Source organism: Apteryx mantelli, chromosome 25 (genome assembly GCF_036417845.1).
Source record: "Apteryx mantelli isolate bAptMan1 chromosome 25, bAptMan1.hap1, whole genome shotgun sequence".
NCBI classification, from domain to species: Eukaryota; Metazoa; Chordata; class Aves; order Apterygiformes; family Apterygidae; genus Apteryx; species Apteryx mantelli.
In genome coordinates, this window is record NC_090002.1 from 5,640,601 (window position 1) to 5,668,061 (window position 27,461).

The following is a 27,461-nucleotide window of genomic DNA, read 5'->3' on the forward strand; positions in this document are numbered from 1 at the left end:
GTATTGTGACTTCTGCTTTGGAAAAGGGAGGGGGAGAAGGGAAGAATAAAAAGCAGAGAAGGGAAGAGTAGAAAGGAAGAGTGGAAAATATCAGTCTTGTCCCAATTGCTTGTTGCCCTGTAAAGCCTGGGAACAGACCTCTCCACTGTTATTGTGACTGGCTCTATGCTGATCTGACCCTTCTTCTTAGGGTTGCAATTTCTTTCAATAGCCCTTGTCCTTTCCCCTAATAAGTGATGGGATAATTGGACCAGGCTGGACAATAATTCTGGTCATCCCTTTAACAACCCGCAGGCTGAGGGAGGGCTCTCAAGATGGCCCAAAATGCCCTGCCAAGCTCATGGGCATGGCAGTGCCCCAGGTGGCTCCAAAATGACTTCGAGCAGACCAGTCAGGGACAGCGGTGGCATCCCCCTGGCAGGCTGCTGGAAGGTGAGGAAGGGTTTTCCAAATTGCCCTGCAGCCAGGAGCCGGTTACTTTCCTGATTTATAATGCTGAGGAGCAAAACCTTTGCATTTCAGTGCATGGGTACATTTTCAGTTCAGACCAAAAAAGCAGGTAGATGAGGAGGGAAAAGAGGGATCAGCCACGCACCCAAGCCCCGGGGTTTGCGTTTCACGTGTGAGTAGGTATTTTGTGGAGGAAGGTTTTTGCATGAAGCTTCAGTTGGACTCAGGAGAGAAATGCTGTTTCTCTCACTCGCCAAGGGCGAGAAGTGTGCCAGCACGTTCCAGGGCAGCTGTGTGCCACTGCCAGGCAAGCAGGGCCACGGAGATGTCACCTGCTTCCCCAAGGAACATCTTATCATAAAATGACAGAGAAGATTGGTGTATTTAACCTCCTTTCCTCCTACAGGCTCTGAAGGAAGGGGAAAGTAAAACAGATTGGAGAGATTCATCCATTTTTCAGTCCTCCTCTGTCAGCTACCAGGAAAAAGTAAGGGAGGAGGGAGGGTCAGAGGTGGTGGAATGAGAGGTGGAGGCATGAAAAGCTTTCCCGGCTCTGCCACAGACTCGGTACATGCGCCTGGAAAAGGCACTAAATCTTACTCTATCTTCTCTCCTCATCTCTTAGACATGGCTAATAATATTGCCGCATTTCAAAGGAGTGTTGTGTAAAAATATTCGTTAGTGCCTCTGAGGTGCCTAGTTGCTATGGAGATGAGGATCTTGATAAGTGCAGAGACTGACAGAACCTCAGTGAAGACATAAGGCTGCTGGGAGCTTCTCCACGCCGTGCCACGCTCCCCGGACCGGCACAGCCGCAAAGGGCCGGAGCCTGCCGCGGAGCGATGCTCGGGGGGAGCGTTCCCCGCACGCTTCCTCAGCCCCTGGCTGCTGCTGACCTGTGCAAGAGCAGTCAGTGCAAACTTATCCAGAGCTCCTCTGATATTATGGGGTGCAAACACTGAATTGTCTTTCCGATTTACACGTCAACTGTTTGCAGAGTTTTTATGGTACTCTGTGGAATATGGTGCATTCAGAGCTACGCTATCTCCGTTTAAGAAGAGACATATAGCAGCCAAGATAAATTGCGATGAGACCATCCACTGTTACACACACACTGTGACAAGTTTGGGGTGACCCTGCTTCTCCCCTTGCTTTTCTGCTGTTGCCCGAAGATCTCTACTATTACATATGAGGGAATATTTCTCCGCAGAACTCTGACTCTCTTTTACCTTCGTATGGCCAGCTTTGCAACTCAGTGGAGGAGACCCCAGCGGGCATGTGGACTCTCAAATCAGGGAAGGGTGTATGACACTTTAGGAGAAACTCAGGGCCTCCCAGATCGCATTCGCAGCTTCTTGGGGAATCCAACGTGCAGTTTCAGTGCATCTGTTGCTGTGTGCCCCCATGCGCAGCAGTGGGAAGTGAGGGGAGGGAGGAAGTGTCAGGAGATTGCCAGTAAGGTTCCTCACTGTTCGATCTTGTGAGCAACCTTTACATTTTCACTTAGGACCTCGGCACAGAAATTAGGAGTGTGCTGATAACATTTCCTGTTCATGCCATGTTTCCTGATACTGCTATGATCAATATAGATGAGAATCCAGATATCAGAGAGAGAGAAGTGATGGGGTGAAATGGGATAAAATTCAATACTGCAACATTTAAGGTTATGCACTTGGAAACTAAAAACAAGAGTTTCTGCTACAATCTGGGAAAAATCTCAGTTGTGCTGGTGAATCATAGGAAGGCTAGGAGCTGGAGCTGGGTGCTGTGATGCTGGGGATAAATGAAATCCTAGAATGCAACAAGAGTCTGCATTTCCCGTTGAGGTGGAAAATGTTTAGTCTGTAACATAAAGCAGTGGAAGACTCACCTGGAGCATCCTGTACCTGCGTTCAAGACAGGAACTGAGCCATGGAGACAGGCAGAGAAGGTGATTAGACTGTTGAGGAAAATCTTATAAGAGCTTATTTTATTGAAGGAGAGCAAAGTGCTGCTTGCTTGGACTAGTAACGAGAGGGACCTGACAGTAGGCTGTTAATATCAGGAGGATGATAAAGGGTGAAGGGAAAGGGAGAAGCTGGCAGCATAACAAATGGGTACAAAATGTTATGCATGGGGCAAAACTGCCTTGAAACTTGGAGAGAAGAGCATATCTGCCTCTTTCCCTCCAGGAGAATTGACAGGTGCCAATCAGCTTCCTTTCTGATCAGGTTGAAGGAAAGTAGGTGCCCCCAACCAAAGCCCAGACCTGGGGCACTGCCCGAAACAAAAGCAAGAGACATTCGGGAATTTAGACTGCGCAGAAGAAGGGACGTCTCTGGGGCTTGGCGAAGGGGAGATGGGAGGGCTGCGATGAGGAGCGCCTGCAGAAACACCCCTGCAGGGGACAGGGAATCCTTGGAAGCACTGATGAAGTGAGCCAGGGACGGTGGTGGAGTTGGCCTTTGCTGAGTGAGGAGCAGACGTCGGGCTGGGTTGGCACTCGCTGCCCGATTCCTCCCAGGTTCAAAGGCGCTGGACTTTGTGCATCCTTTGCAAAGAAACCAGTCTGCACCAAAAATATAACCGCTCCTCATCTCTTTCTCCAAGGGCTGCACACTTTGACTAACTGCAGAGAGCCTAGAGAGTGCAGGGGATGGCGGATAAAGATGAAAACTTTCTCCGGGGTTGGCATTTTATTGCCGATTTCAGCAAAGAGCTGTCACTAACGTAAAACTGAGCTCCAGAAACTCTCCCCTTCTGTAACAGAGGAGACAACCGATGTCTTCGGGGCAACGCTGACCTCTTTATTAGCCCTCCAGCGCTGGTGGTCATCTGCTGGGGATCTGCCTCTCCCTGCTCCCCACCCCCACTCCCGGATCCCCAGCCTGCCAGCTTGTGCATTTTTGCGTGTTTTCTCACTACGTTGGCCCATTGCCTTTAAAAGGCTAAATGCTCCCGACTAAATTTGGTCATGCAGCTCTGCATGGTTCCCTGGAATGTCCTCGGGTTTCAGGCTCCTCTGATAGCACCATTCCCCGCCTCCCGCTGGGCTCCATTGGCTTCGCAGCACCCGAATCGCGGCTGGGCCCTGTTATTGGCTGACTCTTGGACCGAGGGGTGTCCCCTCTTTATAACTACTATATCCCGGGCTGCAGCGATTGAGAGCTGCTGAGATTTAACGCTTCAGCACCTGCTGCTGCTGGGGGAAGCCGTGTCAAGGCTTCGATTTTTTTTTTTCCCCCTCCTTGGTACCACATATCACCGCAACCGTGTCTCGCCAGCGAGCCACCAGGATGTCCAAGGTAGCCAAATACCGGCGACAAGTTAGTGAAGATCCAGATATTGATAGTTTGTTGTCTACTCTGTCTCCAGAGGAGATGGAAGAGCTGGAGAAAGAGCTGGATGTGGTGGATCCGGATGGAAGCATCCCTCTGGAGCTCAAGCAGAACAGCCAAACAGAAAAGCACCCAACCGGCCCGCACAACTGCAACGCAACACTCAATCACCGCGAAAAGGAGACCAAGAAAACTATTCAGAGGGACGTCTCAATAGATGTAAGTCACATCTCCCTACTTCTGAGCTATAAGGCGCTTCCGTGAGAAAGGCAGGGGCACACCTGTGATCTCCGCTGGGCTATTTTAAGGGACTAAATGGAAAACACGAAGCCTGAGAAACGTGTGTTGGGCTTGCTAAGAGAATATCTGTCATGTAGAGACAAGAGGAATAAGGCAGGGACCTGCTGCAGGCACGCTGGGAGGGAACAGGGTATTTCATGAGATCCTGGTGTTACTCAGAAAATCAAAATCTGTGCTGCTGCCAGGGATTTTGTCTTTGCCTCTGCTCTAACATCCTTTAGCTGGGCTGGTAGCGGAGATGGAGAAGGCTGCAGGGTCTGGTGCACTGACAGCAATCCTACAGGCTGTGTTTCTTTTTCCCTTGTTTTTTTCCCTTTGGAGATCTCCAGACTCTCGGTCCCTTCTGTTCCTCTCGTGCAAAAGTTTAAAACATCTCTGGCTCTTGTGGAATAAAAAGAGAGAAAAGTTTGCTGCTTTGTGAAAATCGCCCTGAGAAGCAGGTTTTGCCCTAAGCCATTTGTTTTGTGTTGTTTATTATTCAGTTTAAATTCATTCTTTTATTAGGATTTGGATACATTTATATCCTTTGCACCCGGCAAGTCCTTTAATGGCTCACTTTGAGCCTTGGGTCTAGAAAGCTTCATGCCAGTTCCTCGCATGTCTTTTGTGCATCGCCTTGGTGGGAGCCAATCCCACTTCTCTGTAACATTTATTAACCTCTGCACTAAGAATATTTGGTATGCGCTTCGTGCGTGGGAGGCTGGGAAGCATTCGGTTTCCCTACTTTTTCATGTAAAGCTGAGCCAGAAAGTGAAAGAATGAGACTCTTAAGCTATTTATCTCTGTAGTCGCGGTCAGATTTTGCATCCCAGGCCTGATTCACGTCTGCTGTGAAGGGATAGGACTGAAGAGCGTCAGCAGCGTAAGCAGAACAGAGGCTTATGTGAATACCCCTTTTAACAGATTGTTCTGGCTCTGATTCCTTATCTATTCCAGGTCGCCAGCAATACCCTGGACAATACCCTGGATCTCCCAGCTGAGTAATCGAGCTCTAACTAGGCTGTGAGCGCTTGGAAATAGCTCTTTATGGATGTGTACAGAGGTTATTACAGGAGGGTCCTATCTTGGCTGGGGCCCAAGGTGCAGCCAGGATCCGAGCAGGGAGAAAAGGAGAAAAATTGCGGTTATGGAAGAAATAAATGACGTTTCTTTGGAGACCTGAACAAGGGGTTAAATACTTCTTTCCCTCCTCTCTCCATGTGGGCCGCCCACAGCAGGGAGTGTGGGCTTATACGGCCTGGGAGTTTTCCTCTAACTGCGAGGACAAGGCACTCTCGGCCTTCGCCTTCTATATGCGGCGTTCAGCGTGGGCTGAGGGAGCAATTCCCACCCCAGCTGGTTAGCTGCCACTGGCAGAAAGTCCCGTGCCCCTCGCGACGAGAGCGCTGGCTCTATTTTCCCACTGGCTGGCTGTCACATGCTGGGAAAATATGGGCACCGCAGGACAGGCCTGCCTGAAAAGGGAAATACAGTCGTGTGGGACCAGTTATCCTGGTGACACTGTAGCAGGGTTTTGCCCTGGTTTGCACGTAATCCCGATTCCCAGTCAGCGCTGAGCTGACACTGAAAAAGCTGCATTTTCAGCCTGGGAGAGCTCTTGAGTTTGGCAGCTCTAGTGATGCTACTTTGTTTTTGACCGTGTGAAGATGAAAAGCCAACTGCAAGTTGGGATAGAAAAGTGTCCATGATCAGGAGGAAGGAAGGAAATCTATGTTTTTCAGGAAAAGAAAGCTGGGAAATTCCCTTGTTAAACATTATGTTCTGGAAGGATGGAGGTGCCTGAGAGCGTGCGTGTGTCTGCATGCCATGGGAGAGGGTTCAGGATGGTGGCGAGGGACAGCACAGCGAGGACAGGTACCCCGCGAGAGGGTATATTGCTCTGTGGCTGGCGGGGAGTGCAGTGATGGAGGTCCTGAGAAAAGAGCTCTTTTTGCTCTCGTTTGAACTTTAGTAGCTTTAGGCCATGGAAGACAAAGCAAATTGGCTGCTGGTCAAATTCTTCAGTGAAACTGGCCCAGTTAGATTATATTGCAGTAACTGGATATTGCAGAACTGACTTTCTTCTTCTATTTCAATCCGTGGAGGGAAAGAAAAACATATCCTCAACCCCTTCCTTCTTGGCATTGTTAGGACCTGGGATTAGCGCCTAGAAAATGCCAGCTCCCAGTGCTGGCAGGTCAGTTTGTGCTAATACTGGAGCAGAGCCTTTGCACCATCACGGGCACAGAGGATAGGAGGGGGATCATCTGACTGCAGCAGCAACCACAGAAACCAGCCCAGAATCGGGTCAGTCTCTTCCCTCCCTCCATCTGAGGAAGTCGCAGTGTTGTGTTTTGCTGTGTTGGATGGAGTGAGAACATGGAGCCATCTGGAGCATCCCAGGTGGCTCCCAGGGCTCTCACCCAGCTGCTCAGAGCGCTAAGGCCTGTGATGACAAATCCCTCTTTCTTATCAGTAGATTTCATGTCGCAATGGGCTGAGATGCACTCGTGCACTTGTGACTGCCAACAGGCATCGTGTGGCTGCGGTCTGGATTCACTCACCGCACCCGCGGGCCCTGCATCGAAGGAGACGGCGTTCACCCAGCTAGGTGCAAACATCACCCTTGTCGATGTCCGTCTCAGCCTGTCTCCCTTGACAGCTCTCGGCTCCGTGCATCACAAATCCACGCAGCACACGGCGTCCCCAATTAGGTGCATTGGGCGAAAACGTTGCAAGCGAGAAGCGGAAGCGTGAGCATGGGTGGGAAGCGCGGGTGCAAGGGCACAGAAGGAATGGGACGTCCTCCCAGTGGGACTAGCCCTCTGAACATCTGGAAGATTTTATCCTGCATCTGTGATGTCTCTTCAGTTGGGAGGAACAGGAGGTTAGATTCTTGTCCCTGAACTATAGAGAGTTTAGAGGTCTGTAGCTGCCTTGCACAAAAGGACTGAGGATAGAAAATTTTAAGGAGTTCCCAGTCAAGCTCCAGAGTGGCACCTTGGTGATATTGTTACTCCTAAGAAACTTATTTTGCAAAACTAGAAAGTAATTTGCAGTCCCCGCAATAAAGTGGCTGCCCCAGATCCCCTCAACCCCTTCCTGCCAGGCCTGGGATTGGGGAAGCTGTCCAGGCAAGGCTGATCCAGCAGCGCACTGATGGAAGCTGCTGCACTTGGGTCTCCCCGTTTATTTTTCCTCCTGTTCTTCCCTTCTCTCCTTTGTCCCCTTTTAGTTTCTCTGTGCAGTTGCTCATGGAGTGTTGTCTGTTAGTGGGGATGTGCAGGAACTTTTCCAAAGGGAAAAGTCGGATATTTTAAAGGAAAAAGTTCAATTTCTGCCAATCTTAGAGTTTCTCTTGCAGTCATTTCTCTATTCTCAGACTAGCTCCAGGCACCCCAATTCCCTTCTAAATCTTGGGAGGAGCGGGTATATTTAGAAATATTGTAACTACATAATAACACGTCTTCTTTTTCTGTAACGAAAAGGGCAAACTTGGGTAACTAGGAAGCTGTTTATAAACAGCCCAAAATAGATGTGAGCTTCTCCCTGACTTCTCCGCGCTGGGGAGCCAAATTCACGTCTTACTGGTGCATTAATTAACCTTGATTTCCTGTTGCTAGTGAGTGAAAATATGCCCCAGTTCGACGATGGGGCTTGGGACAGTGCCTCTCTTCAGATGCGCTTAACAAGGCCTTCCCGTGGGTCCGTGTATCAAGGGAACCAAAGTGAAACTAATACCCACAAGCACATAAATGGGGAGAGGATTTCTAATAGCTCGTGGCTCTTAAATGTGGCAGACAAGGACGTAATGAGAGAGAAATTCAGGTTAGAAATACGCTGTAAATTTGTAGCGGTGGCATTAACCACTGGGATGATTTGCTTGGGGGCACTGCTGACTTGCTGTGACTTGAAATCTTTGTATCATGTCTGGGATTACTCTTTAAAAGAAGAAAAGCTGGCTGTGCCACAAGATAGGGGCTCTACGCAGGAATCTCTGGATGGTTTTCTCTGAATGACAGCTGAGTTATATGAGGAGATGGGTTTTGAGAGAGCTGTTTCAGTTGGCTTTTTCTAGTTCTTCCTCTGCTATTTGTGACGTCCGCTTTAAAAGGCATGTATATATATGCATATAGCACTATGATATATGCCCTGGGGATATCCCTGTCTTTTCCATTGGTATTCAGTCACTTTTAAATGCCCCCAGCAGTACATTTGCATGGAGGAACCTGGCCAAGAAGTGTTACCCCATGGGAAGCACCATAGCTCAGCACGAACCACACATCCTGTGGGACCAGGTGGTTTTGTGGATGAGAGCTCTTTAGCAGTTGCCATGTCCTTAGCAGGAGTTACTGGTTTTACTTTTCAAAGCATGCCACAAAATCCACCTGCTGCTATTCTTGGCTCTCCTTGGACTCGTGCCTGGCCTCACTACAGGACCCAGATGTCTCCCAACACACTGACCACCTGGTGGCAGGGGCAGTTCCTCCTAGTACTCTCCTTCCCTGGCCCCAACACCCTCCCTGGGAACGTGGACATCGCAGTCCCACCAGTGCTCCCAGTCCTACCTCCCAACAGGCAGGTAACAATTTCATGCTGCTTTGAGCAGGGTCTGCTTGGAAAGTGCAGGGAAATTGCATGCATCATCCTACTGTTGGAGGGGATTCATTTCAGGGCCACAAACATACTTGCCTTAGCAAAGTGTTTTCATGCATGGTGGATGTCTCTATATGTGAACCTAGGGACCTGCTTCTTGGAGGAGAAGGCTCTGAATAAGAGAGGATGTTGGATGCCAGGGCAGATGTGCACAGCCCTAGTGCATATGTTCCCCATATTTTTGTCTCCTGAAGTTTAAACATCCCTTCCAACAGAAGAAGGTGAGGCGGCTCAGGCAAGTGTTTTCAAACACTTTTCCTCTTCCTCTCAGGTTTCCCACTCCCTGCACACACTCCTGCGTAGGCAAGCCACCATCCTGTTTGAGATCCATGTGTCCTTATCCCTGCAGGATGCTTTCCCTGGCACGGTGCTCCTCAGAATGTCCTTGTGCCCCCAAGCAGCACTGTTTGCTGTAGGCTACATACAACTGACAGTGGTGGGACACCATTCCTCATGGCAGTGTTTTGATGCAAAGGCAAAGCAGTGAACTCAGAGGGAGTTTACTTAATCCAGATGCAGCATATCTGAGGGATACCGATGCCAGAGGGCAGCTGGTGAATACAGTGTGTGTATCCTGTGGGTGTATCCTACCCGTCCCAAGCAAAGCCAAAGGAAGGGTTAGAAGACAAGCACAGGCTCTGACAGACATTTCTTGGAGACCAGTGGGCCATCACACCCACAGGTCCTAATGCCACTGACAGGGATTACAAAATTCCTTGGAAAGGTCTTCCAAAAAATGCTGACTTCCTTTCTAACTTGTTACCCGTGTGTGTAGGCTTGGGCACTTGCTACCGGGTGGTATTTAATCCAGTATTATTGCTAGCTGTATGTGGAGGGAGATACCATAAAAACTGAAGATCTCTACCGGTGAATCCTTCATCAACACCGTGGAAGACCAAGTCAGCTATTTAGTTCCCTATCAATGCCCAGAGCTTGTCATCTTTTCATGAAAATATTTGGAGGAAAAAACAAGCTCCATATCTGAATAGCTGAGACAGACTCCAGGGAAATCGTAAAAGAGGGAAAAGAAATGGTTGTATCATCCTTTAAGCATCCTACCAGCCTGTGACTAACACAAATGTATTTAAACTCTGCTGTTCTGTTTATCAGCCGGTTCTGTAGATATGCCAAGACTGTTCTCTTGTCTCCTCAAAGTGTCATCACCAATTCCCAGTTCTTTCCCTTCTTTTAACTGTGTCCTGAGCAGGTCTCTAACAATCTCACTGCCTGCTCTTCCTTCATCAGAGTATGTTGCTGTTCTGTCTAGCTCCTGGCCTCTGGAAGAGGTGTAAGAGTAGGTGATACTGGGGTATCCTTCCTCTTCACTCTTCCCCAGGGACATCTGGCCCACGCTGGGGAGGACAGGGGGTGCAGGTGTGTGGGTCACACCTGTGTTGTCCCTCCAGCAACACACACAATGTGAGTTGCAGATGGTGGATCTCTGATCTTTGCATTACTCCAGCAGACAATAGCTAGGGATATCCAAAATATTCACATATTTTAGAAGAAAACAAAGATATTGAGTTGCTCCTATTTGGATGCAGAGGGAATGTGCTAGTGTAGTCTCTAAGGGAGGCCGCAGATGAATTTTGCTGTGTGACTTCTCCAACCTGCTGCAGAAGAGCCCGTGAAGGAGAGCTCTTTTATTTGTCACCTTTTATTGTTCAAAAATGAAAACTGCTGTTGTCTGAGCTTGGATATTTAGTTCTTCATTTCTGGAAACGTATCAACTCTGTAAAGAGAAGGACAGGCATCAGAAACAAGAGTTCCCAGCTAGCAAGAGAAGAGAAAACAGGCCTCCAAGGCAAAAAGAAAAGCAAGAAAGATCCAATGACAGATAACCAAAGATCTGCAGTTTAACGAACAGCTGAAGCAAGTGAGATGGCAATGCACTCAGGTTTGAACTGCATTTTCGAACAAACAGTGCAAGAAAGAATGGCGTGGCTAGATCTGTTTTTTCTAATGCTGTTGGGAAATCATGTTTTCCTGTGACCAGAGCGAATTGCAGCACAAAGCGTTCCCAGCAACTCGTAGGTTGTGCCAGAAGCAAACTTTCTGTCTGGAAGATGCACGTTCCATCTAAGGGCACAAGCAGAAAAAAACCCTGAATTTCTAGCCAGTCTAAAAAAACAACAGTGAAAAGCTTATTTCTATATTTACATAAACCACGACCGGGATGCAGACAAATCCATGGAAATGCTTGTAGTGTTTAGTTTATATGGGCTGAGCTGCCACAGATGGGAAAGTTTATTATCTGTTTATGGTGAGCTGATAATTTGACTTACAGAGCAGGAAAAGAGCTAAAATCCTTTATATATCGCTGTCTTTCACAGTGTTATGACATCATTTGTGTGCTAAAATGGTCTCTGTGACTCAGCTCCCAGCAGGACACTGGGATTAACCAGTCATATCGCTCAAGCCCACCCTTTGCCTCGGTGGGAATTGCAGCATTGTGGAGGGAGCAGATCTCACTCTGTATTTCATGTGCAGCGCTCCACAGGGGAGGAGTATCAGGGCACATGTTTTGAGGTCATGGTATGGATCGCAGCAATTGTGGTGGACCAGCCACACGATGAATTGACAGAAGTCTTTTCAGGCCCTTCCTTTCCTCTGCTCAAAGCGTGGTGACAAGGGTGAAAACAAACAGGAATCTCAGCTGCAGAAGTACAACAGGAGTGATCATGGCTCAGGGTTGCAAAGACATTTTGGTGCATGCAGCCCATTGACGTTGTGTTGAATAGCCCAGAGCTGAGACCCAATATTTGCTTCCACCCTGCTGCTATAGATGTGAGATGAGCAGCCCAGGATTCACACAGCAATATGCCGGCTGCTGCCAAGGACCCTGAGTGGTCTTGTCTCCTGGCAGGGGGGAGGTCAGGAAGTGGATGTGGCTGGCCTAGGAACTGGCGTGGGCCTGCACAGCGATGAGAGCAGCCAGAGATGCAGTCTGCTTCCTTTCAGGGAAGATCTTCAGTTCCCAAGAACTAGAGATCATGACTCCTGGTGTGTCCTGCCTTATTTCATTAAGTGCTGAATTCTGCACTTCAGGCCCCACGTGACTTAGGAGCCCAAGTGACACGGGAGCCAATGCTCCTGTTTTTCATAAGCTGTTTAGGGGTTTTGGCCAACAAATCAGCTCTCAGATTTTGGCAGGTAGGCACCTGGGTCTGGAACTCATCTCATAGGCTTCAAACACTTCAATTCATCCTCCCACACTGGGTGCCCATGGCCGTGATGGCCCCATGGGCTGGCTGATGGGATGTGGGACAGATCTGTGGGCAACCTGCACCATCAAGGGGCCAGAAGACACTTCCCATGTAGTCTCAGGAGACTGGGAACCAGACCCTTGCTTCTCAAGCATCCTGTACCCAGTGCTGCAGAGGACAGGAGATAGGATTTAGGATTCACTAGGTCTGATTTGCAGTGTTTCTCTTCCAAAAAATCTGAGGAATGTTCTTCATGTTTGCCTGCAGAAAGTTCGCCAGGCAGAAATCCATCCGCGAGGTGGCTGTGGTGTGAATCACTGAAGTTTACTGCCCTTTGCAACCTCTGCCAAAGAGGAGGTGATCAGAGAAAAGGCCTCAGCTTGGAAATGTCCAGTTCGGCCATGGCTGTGCTGGGAGAAGGGGCTGGGAAAATGACGGGTAGAAGAAAAAAAAACAGATTTCTAAAAACAGATTTTAATAGAGAAACAAAAGTTTCCATTTGCAAAGTATCCAGTGGCTTTAAGGGCTCTCTGGAAAACTGCTTCATGTTACTGAGGAGGAGATGGAGCTATTCTAATAGAAGGAACCTATCTGAAACGTCTGTTATCTGCCTTAAAATCAGCAATGAAGGCAAAGCAAGACGAGAGTCAGGGCTGGAAGTTGTCCAGTCTCTGGAGAACAGCGTTGCATCTCAGAAGAAGAATGTTTTAAGAAACATTGGTCTGGGAAGTGCAAAGAGACAGTGATATTTGGGGTCAGAAGGGTCTGAGCAGAAGGGAAGGGGAATAACTGAGCTCCTCGTTAAAATAACAGAGTAATAGATGAGGCCAGATGGGGCAAGAAGTTGTTTACATCGCTCTGGGCTTTGGCACATAGAGCATGGCCAGGGGGTCATGCAAGGTCTGAAGGATGACAGTGACGTCCCTGAGCAGTGCTGGAAGCTGAGGTCCTTTTGCCCTGGCTAGAACCACTCTGCTTCTTGCCAAAAATGTCCAAACATGCAAAGAGAGAAACCAGTTGCTTCCTGGGAATTGTCCTACCAGGGAGCCCACCAGGGCAAGAGCTCTGTGGGGCGTACAGGAGGGTGCAAGCATTGTATCACTCAACACCAGCCCAGGAGGTTTGCTCTTAGCTAATGGCTGGGAGGGCTGCTTCAGGACTGACGCAGGTAGAGCAATGCTAGATGCACTTGTGACTGAGGTGGGTGTTGCGTAGAGCCGGACATGGCTGTCCTGGGTGAGCAGGGTCTGCAGAAGCCTCGTGCTCCCACTTCCTCTGATGGTCTCTGGCAGTCTGGGTTTAGTAGCCTGCAGGACTCAGCCAAGGACACAGCATTTCTCCAGGAATGTCCTTGGCTCTGAATTGTCCCTGGGCTGCTCAAAATTGGCCGAAGACTGCAGGAAAGGAGCGGCTTGACCAGCCCTGTTATGGAGCTTGGCTCCAGCAGCCCTCCCACATGCCTAGAGCATAACAGCAGTGGGTACCCAAATACCCAGGAATGTCAAATGCAAAACAATCTGTGTTCGCTCAATGGCCATCTCGAGGGACTTCTCTGCGTGGTGGAACAGTCTTGGGGGACATCACAGTCCCCTGGGAGCTCTCCTGTGGCTTGTGCCCAGCCTCCTCAGCCCCCTTCACTCACAGTCCCACCGAGGGATGGTGGGGTGCTGGTGTCTTGCTCACAGCCTCTGGGGATGGGATTCGGGTGAACTGGGCAGGAAGGAGGGGTCATTGGGGGCTCCCTTTAGAGCCAATGCAACTAAGTAGATGTCTCCAGAGGATGATGCAGATGCCTGAAGTTAGACCTGTGGGTTGGATCTCAGGGTCTCGTAGTGGTTCTGGAGACCTTTTTAGGGCTAATTAGCATCTGTAGGACACTCTGAAACTCCTCAGGCAGTGATGCCAGATTGGCCAGTTAGTTATGGAGCCATAATTGTGCCTAAACCCCTTCCTTAGAGTAATCAACGTCACCTTCCTTCCCTTGGCAGTCTGATCTGGGAGCTCCCAGCTGACCAACAGCTCTGGAGAGCTGTCTCTTTGTGTCTCAGAGTCCCTGGCGGTTCCCCACTTCCCTGCTCTCCCATCTCTTCGAAATTCCCCGTCACTCAGGATTTGTGCAGGACTGATGGAGCTTTGCTGGTGGGTACCTGATGCCCAAGCCATGCCCTGGCAACAGGCAAACTGGAAAATGTCCTGTTGCCTGCAGGAGGAATTTGTTAGCACAGCAGAGGCTGGGAGAAAGGGACGGTCTCCTGGTCCAAACTTTATCCCCCATCCTGACAGTCTCCAGGCAGGAGAGATTCTGCTTGGTTTGCAAGTAGCACAGCCTTGGGTAGAGGGTCTCTGTTGGTGGCAAAGTGGCAAAAGTGACAAAAGTGACATGCCAGACAGCCAGCACCACAGAAACAGCTCTGCTGGTTGAGTTGTTGGAAAGGAGAGGAGAGAAGTGAGTCACAAGTGGAAGACCCATGGGCTCTAGCAGGCTCCAGTTTACATGCAGAAATTAACCCATGCTGACTGAAATCATTCCTGGATTAATTAAGTTCAGCTAGTCCAGCTGTCTTTTGGACAGGTGCCCACATCCTGGTTGAGGAGGAATGTGTGCTGGTGTAGGGTAGTTCAGTAACAAACAGTGCTAACTGCTTGCTAGATGCTTGCAAGATTGTAGGCCCAAGTGGGCCAAGTGCAGCTCAACTAACGTGGCTAAATAGGTGCAATTTCCATGCATGGGCAATTTCCGGATGTGCAGGTACTTGCCTCTCACTTTGCCCACATAGTGGGTCCATGTTCCCCACTCATATTCCCTGAGAACAGGTGTCCCCGTAGCTACATGCAGGTGAGGACGGTGCCCCTCTGCTCAGGGGCTTGGGAAGCTCATGTCCCTATTGCCAACACCAATGAACAGCAGCTGGAGCCGTCAGCCCCTTCGGAGCTAACTCCTCATTTTCCAGTGGTGCTGAAGGCTGAGGTGGGTCTGATCCTAGCAGAGTCCTCGCTCAGCAGCACAAGCATCTCCAAGGACCCTGGCCTGGCTCAGACTTCCCCTCTTGTGCTCTTGGTGCTCTTATCTTGGCCAGGAGCTGGGGAGGGATGTCAGTCTCCTGATGATGTCTTGCAATCAGCTTCTCAGAGGCCCCCAGAAGCTGCAGGTGACATTAGAGACTGAGACAGTATTAAGCCTGCAAGCTGAGTTCAGTATTTCTGGATTTTAAACATGAGCTACAGGTGCAGTTTTGGCACTGAGGTCTTTTGCTGAGGGATGTGACGCCGATAGATGGTCCTGTTTTCTCCTTGGGCCACGTGCCCCCAGCCACGCACCTTGTGGAGGAGCTGGTCCTGGCCTCTTCTGATGTTTTCCCCCTTTCAGCTGTGCCCTCCTCAAACCCAGATGGGAGATGGTTCCCCAGAGCAAACAACTGGCTGCTTGGCAGTGCGTGTCCTCCAAGGCTTGCATTTTGTTCTTCAGCGAACCCGTGCACATGACTGGTGTGGTAGGGCAGTATGTTCGGCAGGGTAGTCTGGGCCATGAGGGACTCTTCCCAGGACCTGCCTCTGAAAATAGCTGCACACTGGTGAAAGTTGGCCCCTTCCAAAGACAAAACATTTCTTCTGCAAGTGCATTTCCATATGTCACCTCTGCCGGGGACTGACATAACAGCAGCATCTAGGCCGCAAAATCGCCCCTTCTCTTCAGCCAGGGTACAGATTCTGTGAGGCCCCGGGTACATCTTTCCTTTCCTCCTCAGCATGTTCCCATTTCACTTAGAAACCTGCTTGTGGGCACGGCAGGGTCATCCTTGTCTCTGCCAGCTCTCAGTCCCCGTGCTGAGCCCACTCCAGGTGCCCTTCCCAGCACGTGAACAGCCGGATTAATATCCACCACCTAGCAGCATGTTTCTGCACCTGTAGCATTTAAGATGTGACGGTGCCTCGCCACGCGCCGTCTCTGCGAGCCCTCCGGTCCATGCAGAAACGGGCTGCAAGGCGTTTGGGGCGGTAGGAGAGAGCCTTGCTCCGCCGGCCGATCCCCACCAGCCGCCGGGGAGCGAGCAGCAAAGCTGGGCAGCCCCTCCGCTCTCACCCCTTCCCTTGCCTTGCATCCATGCCGAACACCTGCTCGGCACCAGGGCTTCGCAAAGGCCCTTGAGCAGCGCCCGGCTTGCGGAGCTCTACGGCATCCACGCAGGGGAAGCGCTCGGGCAGGGGGACGCGGCGTTTGCACCGGGGCGGGAGCGGTGTTGCGGACGCTCGGATTCCAGGCAAGAAGTTCCCAGTCTCCTTTGCCTTTTAAGGAAACATCTGAGTGGGTTTGAGGGTTACATTTGCTAACAAGCAATGGCAATGCTCATTTTAGTCTATTTAGAGGAAAGGGGAAGGCATTTCAGTTCATCAAAACACTGGTGATTAATCAGCCAAGTACCAGGCTGTTTTCATTAGGCTTATTTTTAAAGGTCTGACACGCTGTGTAAAAATATTCCCCTAATAATCTTGCTTGCAGCAGAGGGAATAGCACAGGAGGGGGTGCAGTGGCACTCGTTTCTAGGTATCCAAGGTAAATATGTCAACGCGGCGGAGAGGAGCGAGCAGGCAGGACTCAAGATGGCAATCGAGAGGGTGCAGGGCTGGCCCTGGGCAGCGCAGATGGAGACAGCCTGGCCAGTGGCCCCGGCTGCGGGAGAAGGTGCGCTGGTGGCTGCAGGGAGGTCCAGGATTTCAGGGCCAGGGGGAAGGATGCATTTCTCTCTCCTCCTCCGCATCGTCCTGTCACGCAGCTTCTTCGCCGTGTCCCAGCGGCTCCGAGAGCTGGAGCAGTGTGCTTGTGCTTCCAGCCTGGAGGTGAGCACTGACGCACTGTCACCAGTGAGCAAAGCTTGGGCTGGTGTCACCACCCCAGGCTGGCCTGAAGTGGCAGAAGCTCACAGAAGACCTAGGGTTGGGTGCAAAGACAGGAGGGGACGAAGGCATGTCAGGGCCAGGAGCAGCTTTTACTGCTGTCTGCAGCAGCCCCACTGCAAACCAGCCAGCAGCCCCTAAAGGAGAGCGTGGCTTCTGGGAAAAAACCTCTGACTTGGCTTTAGAGACACCCCAAATCTCCACCAAGGGATGGGGACTGTCACGTAGGCAGTGGTGGATGGATAAGACTGAGTCTGTGTCAGAGACGCAGACCTGATTTCTTGCCTGGAAGTTTTTACTCTCGATTTCTCCCCTTTTCCTTGTCTGACAGAGCCAGGCGCTTGCAGAGGGCTTTCCCCACAGGGACAAGGGTGCCATGATCAAGGCAGTTCTTGACCTGTCTGTTAAATGAAACGGCCTGAATGGCTTTTGCCTTTTGCTACCGGTCAGCGCTGCCTGCAGTAACTTCTAGCTCTTTGACAGGATCCTTCCTGCTCATCCAGAACTGGACTGCAGCGCCAGGCACACGTGATCCCGCAAACGCTGCCTGGGATGATAGTGACACCCGCAGCTGATCACTGGACATCCATAGCTTGCTTTCCCTTTCCCCTGCTGAGGGACACATCTGGCTTGTTTTCCATCGGTGCTGTTTCCAAGTCCCACTCCCTGATCTGCAGGCACCGGTGCCCTCCCTCCCGCAGGCATGTCCCATGCCGCAGTACCTGGACATGTGGCCTCGCTGTTAGCTGTATCGAGTGACCCACTGGCCACAGGTCCCTGCTCCGTGCTGGCTCTGCTCACTGCGGTCACATTGCTCTGAGATCACACCATTTCCAGCACCCCAAGCCCCCTGGCTCCAGCGCTGCCAATGCTCAGGCTTCCCAGCCAGCAGGTTATCCTGCTCCTTTCTCCACGAGCATTCGCCAGCCTTGTGCTTCGAGGCAGCTGGGATGAGGAAGTCATGGGCTTCTTCAGAGCCCTGGCGAGGGAAAGCGCACAGCAACCAAGCAGGAACCCCACTGGTCATAGACACCATGTGGAAGCCCATGGGAACACCTGACTGAACGCAGCTGTAACGAGAACAGCAGGAACCATGTGATAACAGGATATTCCCAGCACTTGCTGCTGCGGCTTTGCTAAGCAGGGATTTGATACACTACTTATTTTGCTCTGCTTTCATTTTGGTTGGAGAAACCTTCTGCTGCCTTCTCTGTAGATCCTTCTCTCTAGGGTTTGCCTCCCTTTTCCCAAGACCTACTCCATCCTGGCCAAAACCTTTGCTCTGCTTGGTCTTGGACGTGCCAGGAAACAGTCTGGGAGATGCTGCAGGAACAACCTCAAGAGCTTAGAGAGACCCAGGGCTACCAAACTGCGCGTGCTCAGGCCAGGAAGGAGAAGGCTTTTCAGAACACTTGGCATGGAAATGAAGCTGCTGGCTATCTGCTCAGCTGGGTTTGCCTTCCCTTTGGACATGAGAGGGCTGGAGAACCCTGGGGGATGTTGTCTTTTCTTGCAGGGACATGGAGAAACATCCAGACCATGACATCCCCAAATGCCTTTGAATGGCGTGTGGGACATCAGTGTAGGGACAGAGCGAGGCAGCAGAGCCCCCATCCCCCTCAAGCCTTCTGCTCAGCCTCCTGTCGGAAAAGACGTGGCTCCTCCTTTGCCAAGGTGGTTCAGGATGTCGCTGAGCAGCCTCACACAGTCCCAGCTCGGCTCCAGGAACAGAGCCTATCTCGGTGAGCGGGGCCGCCCTGCTCGATGCTGGAGGAGGTGGCATCGCCTGCTCCCCTGCAGATCCCGGGCAGGGGGAGGCTGGGATCGGGGCAGCTCAGGGAGCCCTGTCCGGCCACAGTCCTCAGCATTTGCACCGCTGTGGGGCTGTGGGGACAGCATGGGTAGTACTCTGTAGGAGCCTGGCATATGCCTTTCTGTCGCGTGTTTAGGTCCACGACAGCGAGCCAAGAAATCTCTTAACTAAATAAACAGATCTCTCGTCCCAGATGGCATCTGTTTATATGCCAGGTACAAACAGTCTCCACGGCTGCTGCGCTCAGAGCGGCCAGTTCTTTCCGCAAAAAAACAGTCCCGCAGGGCCAGCAGTGCCTTGCAGTGGGAATGCAGATCTGCACATTGCCCCAGCATGGATGCTACCAGGACAGGGATGAGTCTGGGCTGGGGAAGACACCACAGCCAGGGCATCACTGTGGGGTCCTGGCTAGACCCATGTGGAGGAGGAGGCCTGCCCTGGCTGCAGAATGGGGTCTCTGGACTCTGATTTGGGGTTATCTCTGATGTCAAGGTGCTGGGTGGAAGCCATGGTGCTGCTGAAGCTCTGGGAAGGTCCAGGGAGCTCACTCAAGGGTCACATCTGCATCTCCCAGGAGCATTTTTCTTCTTTTCCCTGAAGTCCTGAAGTCCCCAGTCAAAGACAGCATTTGCTCTGCTACCCCCTCATCTTGGTGCTTCCTTCTCCTGCAGCCAGCATTGCTGCCAGCTCTGCGTTCAAGCCGAAGACACCCAGATTAACCCACAGAGCAGTAAATCTGGCCCTGACCTAACAGACAGCTCCGCAGCCAGGCTCCCAGCTAGCGGTGTCACAACATATTGCCCTCTGCTTATCTCCAGACAGAAAACCACAGCCCTCTGAGGCTGCTCTGCACCTCTGCCGGAGCGAGCAGGCACGCGGAGCCGAGCGGCGCTGCCAAAGCCAGGCACCAAGGAAGAGCAGGGCCAGCCACAAGGGGCAAGAGCTGTGTGCTCCCTGGCCACGCAGTGGCAAGAAGGAGGTTTAAGCTACCAAGACCAGATGCAGACTTTATGTTTGGACCTCACCCTGCATAGCCCCACTGGAAGGGATCGATCTGTCTCAATTTAGTTGTTTATAGTATTGATTAATCTCCATGAGTGGGAGCAGAGGTGTCTTATATCTAATGTTAAGGGAGCTGAATCCTGCCCCCTTGCCCAGTTCTTAGTGCATAGTGCAAAATCTAGGTCCCGTGCCCACATCTCCCGAGGCACACAAGGAAGCTAAGGGAAATCCTGTGCTGTAAAAAAAACAGCAGGCTGGAAAGCTGCTTGCACTGAGCTGCAATCAAAGGCCTTGGTGGCACATGAAGCAGAACATGTGTCAGAAGGATGCTGGTGGGAGACTCTACCCACCCCGCTGGCCCTGGGTGAAGGCTGCCACAAGACATTTGCAGACTCCCTGTCGCTGCATCCTGGAGCTGCTGGTGCTGGTTGTAGTCAGTGGCAATGCGCAGGAACCCGCTAGAGCAGTAACAGAGGCTGCACCAAGAATGAGGTTCAGTTGCTTGGCAAAGGTACAAAAAATCATCTAATGACAACTCAAGAAAAGGGGATTTAACTGACAGGAGGCAAATGATCGAATAACCCTCAAGCATGAAGGGAAAGAAGAAAATCCTTAGCTGGAAGAGGCAGTCCGCAAGGAAATAGTCATCAAGCCTCAGGGTTTTCAGCCCTCTGTGTGAAGGGAAGATGTAGTCACTGCCTGAAGGTCAGAGCTGGAAAGCTGAAAACGCAGACTGAGTTCCTCTTGCATTTCAAAGTCCAGCAAACACAACAGCAGCATCACAGTAAGCATAAAATGCAAAGGCAAAATTTGCATTTCAAGAGTGAATAGAGAAAGTTGCAGACCAAATGAAAGCACTGATGTTTGCCAGCCCACAAAGGAATGAGTGGGCATCTTGGCTGGCCTGGAGTTGAAAGAAGAAAGTCAGGAGGTCCAGGGCATTGCTGCATGACTTCTTCACATCAGCTGCTTGGCACAGAGAGCTGGGGAGATCCCAACTACAGATATGCAGGGGAGGGGGCTGCCAGCTGCAGTAACACTGCCTTACACAACACATGGTCCTTTGCACCCTCCCTGCGGGGACCAGATCTGCATCCCTCCCCGTGCCTGCCCCAGTTAAGCTCTTCCTTCCTATGCTGCCACTGGAGAACAAAACACCAGAAGATATGCTGAGTAAATGTCATATATTAAAAAGCAATAAACACCCTGTCCCAGTTTGCCTGGTTCTCTACAGGGAGCTGTGAGCTCAACATGCAAACTCACTTTAAAAGGAGCCGTATGTCAGAAAGCCTGGAGTTGGATGAGACTACTGGATCAGCGCGTGTGACCTGTGTCACTGGCTGTGGACGCTCTCCTGCTTGCACACATGCCAAGGCCAACACAAGGAGCACTCCAGGCTCCAGACCAGGCGTATTTGTAGGGCATCTGCCTGGAAGTCATTTAGAAAATTTTAGAAAAGGATCTGGGGATCACGGACTATGGGTGTTAAATCCACCCCTGGTTAAAAAGATGACTAAAAAGAGGATAAACTAGGAGGTATGATGGGAAGGGATCAAACAGTGCAGTCTGCTAAGGGAGATGCGTTCTGCATTTTGTTATTGTCTGTTAGGTTATTGTCCATTCAATGGGGATGAAGGAGGGCATCACCAAGACTTCTGGAACCTTTTGGGAAGGGCCTGGTGGCAGAAGAAGAGCAGAGGGGCCTCAGAGAGCTGCAAGGGACCTCCTCACCCTTGTGCCCTGCAGGCTCCGTCTCCATTCAGGGCACTCAGACACTGAGCCCTCCCCTGGACCTGAGGACCTCAGCTGGGTTAAACTTCCCTCTTCCAAAGCACGTCCACAAAGTAGCAGTGTGTAAACTTATAGCAGTGAATCACTCAGCTGGGATAGACGAGACCCTGGCCCATATTTGGGGCTAAACCATTGTGATTCAGGTCAGGGGTGCTTATCTCCCTGAAGAGTCCTGACCACGAGGCTGCAGATCTTCTCCTCCTGCCCCAGCACAGACCCAGCATTAGCTGTCCTCATGGAGTGAGGACAGACAGAGCCACATCTCTGCCTCTTTCATTTCTACAAGAGCCTGGATTGGAGCAGAGGCTCTCTCTGTTGCCTCCTGGGGCACCCTGCGTGATGCTCTCACCAGGAGGCTTCTATCACATAAATCACTTGTGCTTCATCTCACCCATTTCTCATCCTGAGTGCTGCTGGGGCTAGAGAAAAATCTCTGCTTTTCCCATCTCCTCCCAGAGCTTCCCCTTCACCCAACCCTTCAATGGCCTCGTAGCAGAGAGGACAGTGTCCACTGTGTTTCAGGGCAGCTCATCCCTCATAGGAATAGTCTAAGACCTTCCTGAGGCCTGCATCCTCCCATGACTGACTGTGCACCTTCCCCAGCTGCGGTGCTGCCCACACGGGCCCAGGACCAGGGCCAGTGGACGAAGACCCCCTTGCATGTGGTTCTTCACGTGCTCCTTCCACGTGCAAGAGAGGTGCTGAGTTTGTGACGATGGGACTGGGGTAGCAAGTCTGGAGGTCGAAGGAAATTTGCCTCTGTAACGCCTTTGTGTTCTTCTGTTGTTAGGAAAGCAGATCAACAGAGAAGAATAAGGAAACCAGGAGTGGAGAAGAAAAGGGAAAGGAAGCTCCTTCCAAAGACCTGGCCCAGAAACGAAATATAGAAGCAGGGAAAGTCTCTAAAAAGGAAGAAATTGTTAAGAAAACAGACCCAAAAGTTAAAGCTGAGCCTGAGAGAAAACCCAAAGAGGAGAAAGCCATCAATGACAAAGTCAAGGCCATGGAGAAAAAACTGATGGGGAAGGACAAGAAGGAGGAAGAGAAGGGTTCAGTGTTAAAGAAGGGGGCAGGGAAGGACAAAAAGGAGGAAGAGAAGGGTTCGGCATTGAAGAAGGACATGGGGAAAGACAAAAAGGAAGAGGAGAAAGCTTCAGCATTAAAGAAGGACATAGGCAAGGACAAAAAGGAGGAAGAGAAGGGTTCAGCACTGAAGAAGGACACAGGGAAGGACAAAAAGGAGGAAGAGAAGGGTTCAGCATTGAAGAAGGACATAGGGAAGGACAAAAAGGAAGAGGAGAAGGCTTCAGCATTAAAGAAGGATGTAGGGAAGGATAGAAAGGAAGAGAAGGGTGTGGGATCAAAGAAAGAGGCAGGAAAAGATACAAAAGGAGAAGATAAGAAAGAAAAGGATAGAAAAGAAGAAGAAAAGAATTTGGCTTTGAAGAAATCAAAGGCCGGTGAAAAGAATAAATCCCAGCCAGAGCCAGAAAAAGCAGCGGAGGAGAAGGCTGCTCCAGAACAGGAAGCTGAGACAACCACAGCAACTGAGAGCAGCACCTCCAAGCCCACCATCAGCCCCCCAGAACAGGCCAAGGATGATGAGGCCTCCAGCATTTTTGATGAGCTCATCGAGAAAGTGAAGAACAATGACGCTGAGGTCACGGAAGTGAATGTGAACAACTCAGATTGCATCAACAACGAGACCCTGGTGCGCTTCACCGAGGCCCTGGAGTTCAACACTGTGGTCAAAGTGTTTGCGCTGGCCAACACCCGTGCTGACGACCACGTGGCCTTTGCCATCGCCATCATGCTGAAGGCCAACAAAGTGCTGACAAGCATCAACCTGGACTCGAACCACATCACCGGCAAGGGCATCCTGGCCATTTTCCGGGCACTGCTGCAGAACAACACACTGACGGAGCTGCGTTTCCACAACCAGCGGCACATCTGCGGGGGGAAGACAGAGATGGAGATCGCCAAGCTCCTGAAGGAAAACACTACTCTCCTGAAGTTGGGCTACCATTTTGAGCTGGCTGGGCCTCGCATGACAGTCACCAACCTGCTAAGCCGAAATATGGACAAACAGAGGCAAAAACGCCTCCAGGAGCAGAAACTGGCACAGGAACGTGCAGAGAAGAAAGACCTCCTGGAGGTGCCCAAGCCCGGAGCTCTGCCAAAGGGATCCCCCAAGCCTTCCCCGCAGCCATCCCCCAAGTCTTCCCCCAAAAGCTCTCCGAAGAAAGGGGGAGTGCCTGCTGCACCACCCCCACCTCCTCCTCCACTCGCCCCACCACTGATCAATGAGAACCTGAGGAACTCGCTATCACCAGCCACGCAGAGGAAGCTGGCAGATCGGGCACTGCCAGCCCAGGAGAAGAACTCGCGGGACCAACTTCTGGCAGCCATCCGCTCCAGCAACCTCAAACAGCTCAAGAAGGCAAGTATGGGGACGAGTGTGGGCAGCACTCGTGCAGTTAGCATGGGGACTGAGATTTGAGGTCACTCCGTTCTCACTTGGGTGCTGCAGAAGCGAGGGCTGTCCTCCTGTGCGGGGTACAGAGCATGGGGTCTGCGTTCCCAATCCCTTTGCGGAGCACAGGATAGGCAGATCCATCCCTTTGCAAAGTGTACGGGGTCAGCAGATCCATCCCTCTGCAGAGCATGCAGAGTGGGCAGATCTGCCTTATTCCAGCAGCTAGATTTTGGTCTGGGGTTTGGGACACAAGCAAGAAACCGTTTTTAACCTACAACCCTGGTGGACGGGGAGCCAGTACCTTCCCGTGCGTAAAGGAAGCTTAGTTGCAGTGAGGGAGTCTTATGCAAACCCGGGTGGCTGACGTCTGTGCAGACCAGTGCATGCACGCAGCAGGTCTCCAAGGGCAGCAGGTCCTCAGGCTCTGCTGTCACGTCGGCGCAGCCGAGCCTGCATCCCTGGAGTGCAAGAGGCAACCGTGGTGGGGGGTACCCCAGGGTGGCAGGAGGGGCTACGTCTCTCCTAACCCCTTTCATTGCTCCCTGCTCTGCCCAGTAACGGGGTATTTTCTCCGGCAGGTGGAGGTACCAAAGCTGCTGCAGTAGGGAGCGGGATGGCTCTCCCACATGCAGCCCAGTGTGGCAGACCCCAGGACACTCACCTTTCTCGTGACTGTTTCCATGACAAGCCCTTTGGGACCCTGCAGTGACTGATGCCGAGGAGCAGTGATCTCTCTGGGACTGACAGAGGAGGGACCGAGCCCGAGGAGGGCCAGCACGGTCATTTGATGCAGCGTGTGAGGAAGATGTTGTATTTATTATTTTTACATTTGTGAAGCCCTAAAGCTCTTTCTTTTGCCAGCACTGTGCCCTGCTCCATCTGGCCACCTGGAGATGCAGAGGATAGAGGATGGGTCGCAAAATCCAGGGCATGGTGGGTTGCTCCGGCTTCCACCCAGAGCTGTTGGACATCCAACAGAAGACACCGGCTGAGCTTTGCTGATGGCACCCTGTCACATCCATGTCCACACATGGGCCTCAGCCCTGTGTGGCTCTACGTGTGCATAGCAGCACGTGCGCGGGGAAGCCTCTGCCAAGAGGGAGCGAGCAAGGGCTCGGCTGAGCCCCCACCTCCAGCTCTGCAGCAGTGGGACAGGGGACGAGGTAGTCCAGGAGGATGGCATGTAGGCAGCTCCCTCTGCCTCTGTGCATCAGCATCTCCGGTCCCCTGGGGAGGGAAAAGGAAGCATGTGGTGGAAGGGAGCTAGTGCTGGAAGCCAACGAGGTATAACATGATGCCAATAGCTGTGCAATGATGCATAGAGGGTTGCAGAGCTAATCTTTATAGGAAGCTCCCTCAGAGCATGTCAAAGGGGGTGTGACCACCTCCAGCCCAGTTTGCCAGCGGGACCCTGCTCACACCATGACCCACAGTGGTCCAGGCTGGGAAGAGTGGACATATCTTCCCGGCTAGCTGCCAGCCTTGTTTTTCAAAGGGGCTGGAGACAGCTAGACCATTGTCACTGCTGGCTGCCCACCTTGGCTTCCCACAGGGTCTCCAAATGGCCAGGAGAATCACAGGGCTCTAGCACAGGCATTGAGTTTGCCAGGTCCCAGAGGTTAGGATTGAAGGCAGGAGGTGTTTCTTGCGTGCAAGGGGCTAAGAGAAGGAGCAGCCAGGAAGAGAGAGAAGACAGGGGTGATGGAGCAGGAGATGGAGCCGAGCTGCGACAGCCTGGAGCAGAGAGGGCTCTGGGCATCGCGGCTGGAGGTGCTGCAGCTGCGCGGGGCTGGTGGCGGCCTCCTCACTTCCTTTCACCACTCATGGTGCCTTTGGGACATCGCTGGGAAGGTCAGAGTTCCGGGACCCATGGCCATCCCCTACAGAGCCCCGGGCCAGCCAGGCTGTGTCCCCCGTCCCCAAAGCTGTCCTTACGCCCAGGGTGAAGCAGCAGGGCTTGCTGCCAAGTAGCTTACCACCAGCAAGCTTTGTTTCAGCGAAAGCCAAAGCCCCCGGGGTGTTTTACGCAATTTCTTTAGAAAAAAGCAAAGTGGCCCCAGCCCATCCCCTCCTGAGAGCTTTCTGGAGCGCAAAGGCTGTGATTTTTCTCTCTGAGAAGACCGTTAGTTGCAGAGAGGATTTCAAGAGTTCAGACAGGCCAAACGGCACCTCTGGGAGGCCTGAAATGTCGCAGCCCTGTCCATCCAGGAGCACTTGTGAAGTGTGGGGTTTTTGGCCCAATTTGGGCTCCCCCCCCTCATCCTGACCCACCACCTTCTCCTGCAGGATGGAAGATCTGATCACGCGGTGGAGGGACCGCAGCCGTCCTGGTGGAAACCAAATCCTCCATGGGGAGAGCGGATCTAGTTGGGAGGGTCAGCTCTCTGGGTGGGGGGGGTGACAAAAAGGTGGCATTTTGCAGCTACCACTGTCACCCCAGCCCCACCAACACATCCATCAGCGGGCAAGGGGGGGGTGGGCCAGGGATGTTGCCTGCCTTATTGCTACCATCTCACTCCGGGTCTGCCGCAGGGTGCAGGTGTGAGGTCTCACTGCCAGCGCGGAGGCGCCCAGGGTCCCTCCGTTCCGTGCTGCTGCCGAGTGGGGACACGGGGGACGGGGAGCCGGGACGACAGCTCCCCACTGCCAGAGTCCCGGAGCCAGGCCACGTGCCACAGGAGGGCCGAGCGGCTCCACGGGGAGCAGCGGCTCTCGGGGCCGAGCGAGGCCAAGCTCCCACGCTGCTCCGGGCCGGGTGCTGCCGCTCTCAGTGCCTTCCCGGCGCAAAACCGGTTTGCGACTTGTCCGGCCACTGCATCCGTAATAAAGCTCACCAAACGCTGCCCGTCCGCCGTGCTGTACGGGGGGGGGGGGACACGGCGCCGCCGGGGGGGGTGGCTGCGGGGCAGGGCGGCGGCGTGCCGGGCTCCGGAGGCGCTTCTCCAAACCCGGAGAAATGCCTATATTTGGGCATTCTGCACGAGGGCGGCCCGAGCGGCGCCTCCGTCCTCGGCGCCGCCGAAGCGCGGGCGGGTGGCCAAGGTGCAGGGCAGCGGGCAGCCGCGGGGCCCGGCGGGTGCCGGGATGGGCGCAGCCGGGCCCAGGGTGCTCGGAGCGCTGCTGCACCTTTTGGGGTGCGTCGGGGTATTTGGGGGGTCGGTCGGGCCGCTGCCCCCTCAGCAGCCGCGTCTGGGGGGGGCCGCAGCGGGGACCCTGCACTGCCGGGGTGGCGGCACCGTGGGGCGACGCTGCCCCATCCTGGCCCCGGGGCCCCGCGGCGCTGAGCCGCTGCGCCCGCCCCGGAGTGGGGCCGAGCGGCACCGGGACCCACCGGCAGGGGGCGGCACCGGGACCCACCGGCAGGAGGCGGCACCGGGACCCACCGGCAGGGGGCGGCAGGGGGCAGCACCGGGACCCACCGGCAGGAGGCGGCACCGGGACTCCCGGCAGGGGGCAGCACCGGGACCCACCGGCAGGAGGCGGCACCGGGACCCACCGGCAGGGGGCAGCACCGGGACTCCCAGCAGGGGGCGGCACCGGGACCCACCGGCAGGAGGCGGCACCGGGACTCCCGGCAG

At 52.8% G+C, this 27,461-nt stretch overlaps 1 protein-coding gene across 1 annotated transcript; it reads left to right on the forward strand.

The window, feature by feature from the left end:
- Window positions 1-3,600: 3,600 nt before the first annotated feature.
- On the forward strand, window positions 3,601-26,726 carry LMOD1 (leiomodin 1). Its single transcript, XM_067310614.1, has 3 exons — window positions 3,601-3,986; window positions 22,198-23,847; window positions 24,462-26,726. The coding sequence occupies exons 1-3, from the start codon at window positions 3,726-3,728 to the stop codon at window positions 24,486-24,488; spliced, it is 1,938 nt and encodes a 645-aa protein (XP_067166715.1). The 5' UTR covers window positions 3,601-3,725; the 3' UTR covers window positions 24,489-26,726.
- Window positions 26,727-27,461: the final 735 nt, after the last annotated feature.

Bases quoted from the DNA above. Each gene is read 5' to 3' on its own strand.
- LMOD1 (XM_067310614.1), top strand. From the start codon at position 3,726: ATGTCCAAGGTAGCCAAATACCGGCGACAAGTTAGTGAAGATCCAGAT. The intron at 3,987-22,197 runs GTAAGTCACATC...TTCTGTTGTTAG, and splicing joins AGAGGGACGTCTCAATAGAT to GAAAGCAGATCAACAGAGAA. The intron at 23,848-24,461 runs GCAAGTATGGGG...TTTCTCCGGCAG, and splicing joins ACCTCAAACAGCTCAAGAAG to GTGGAGGTACCAAAGCTGCT.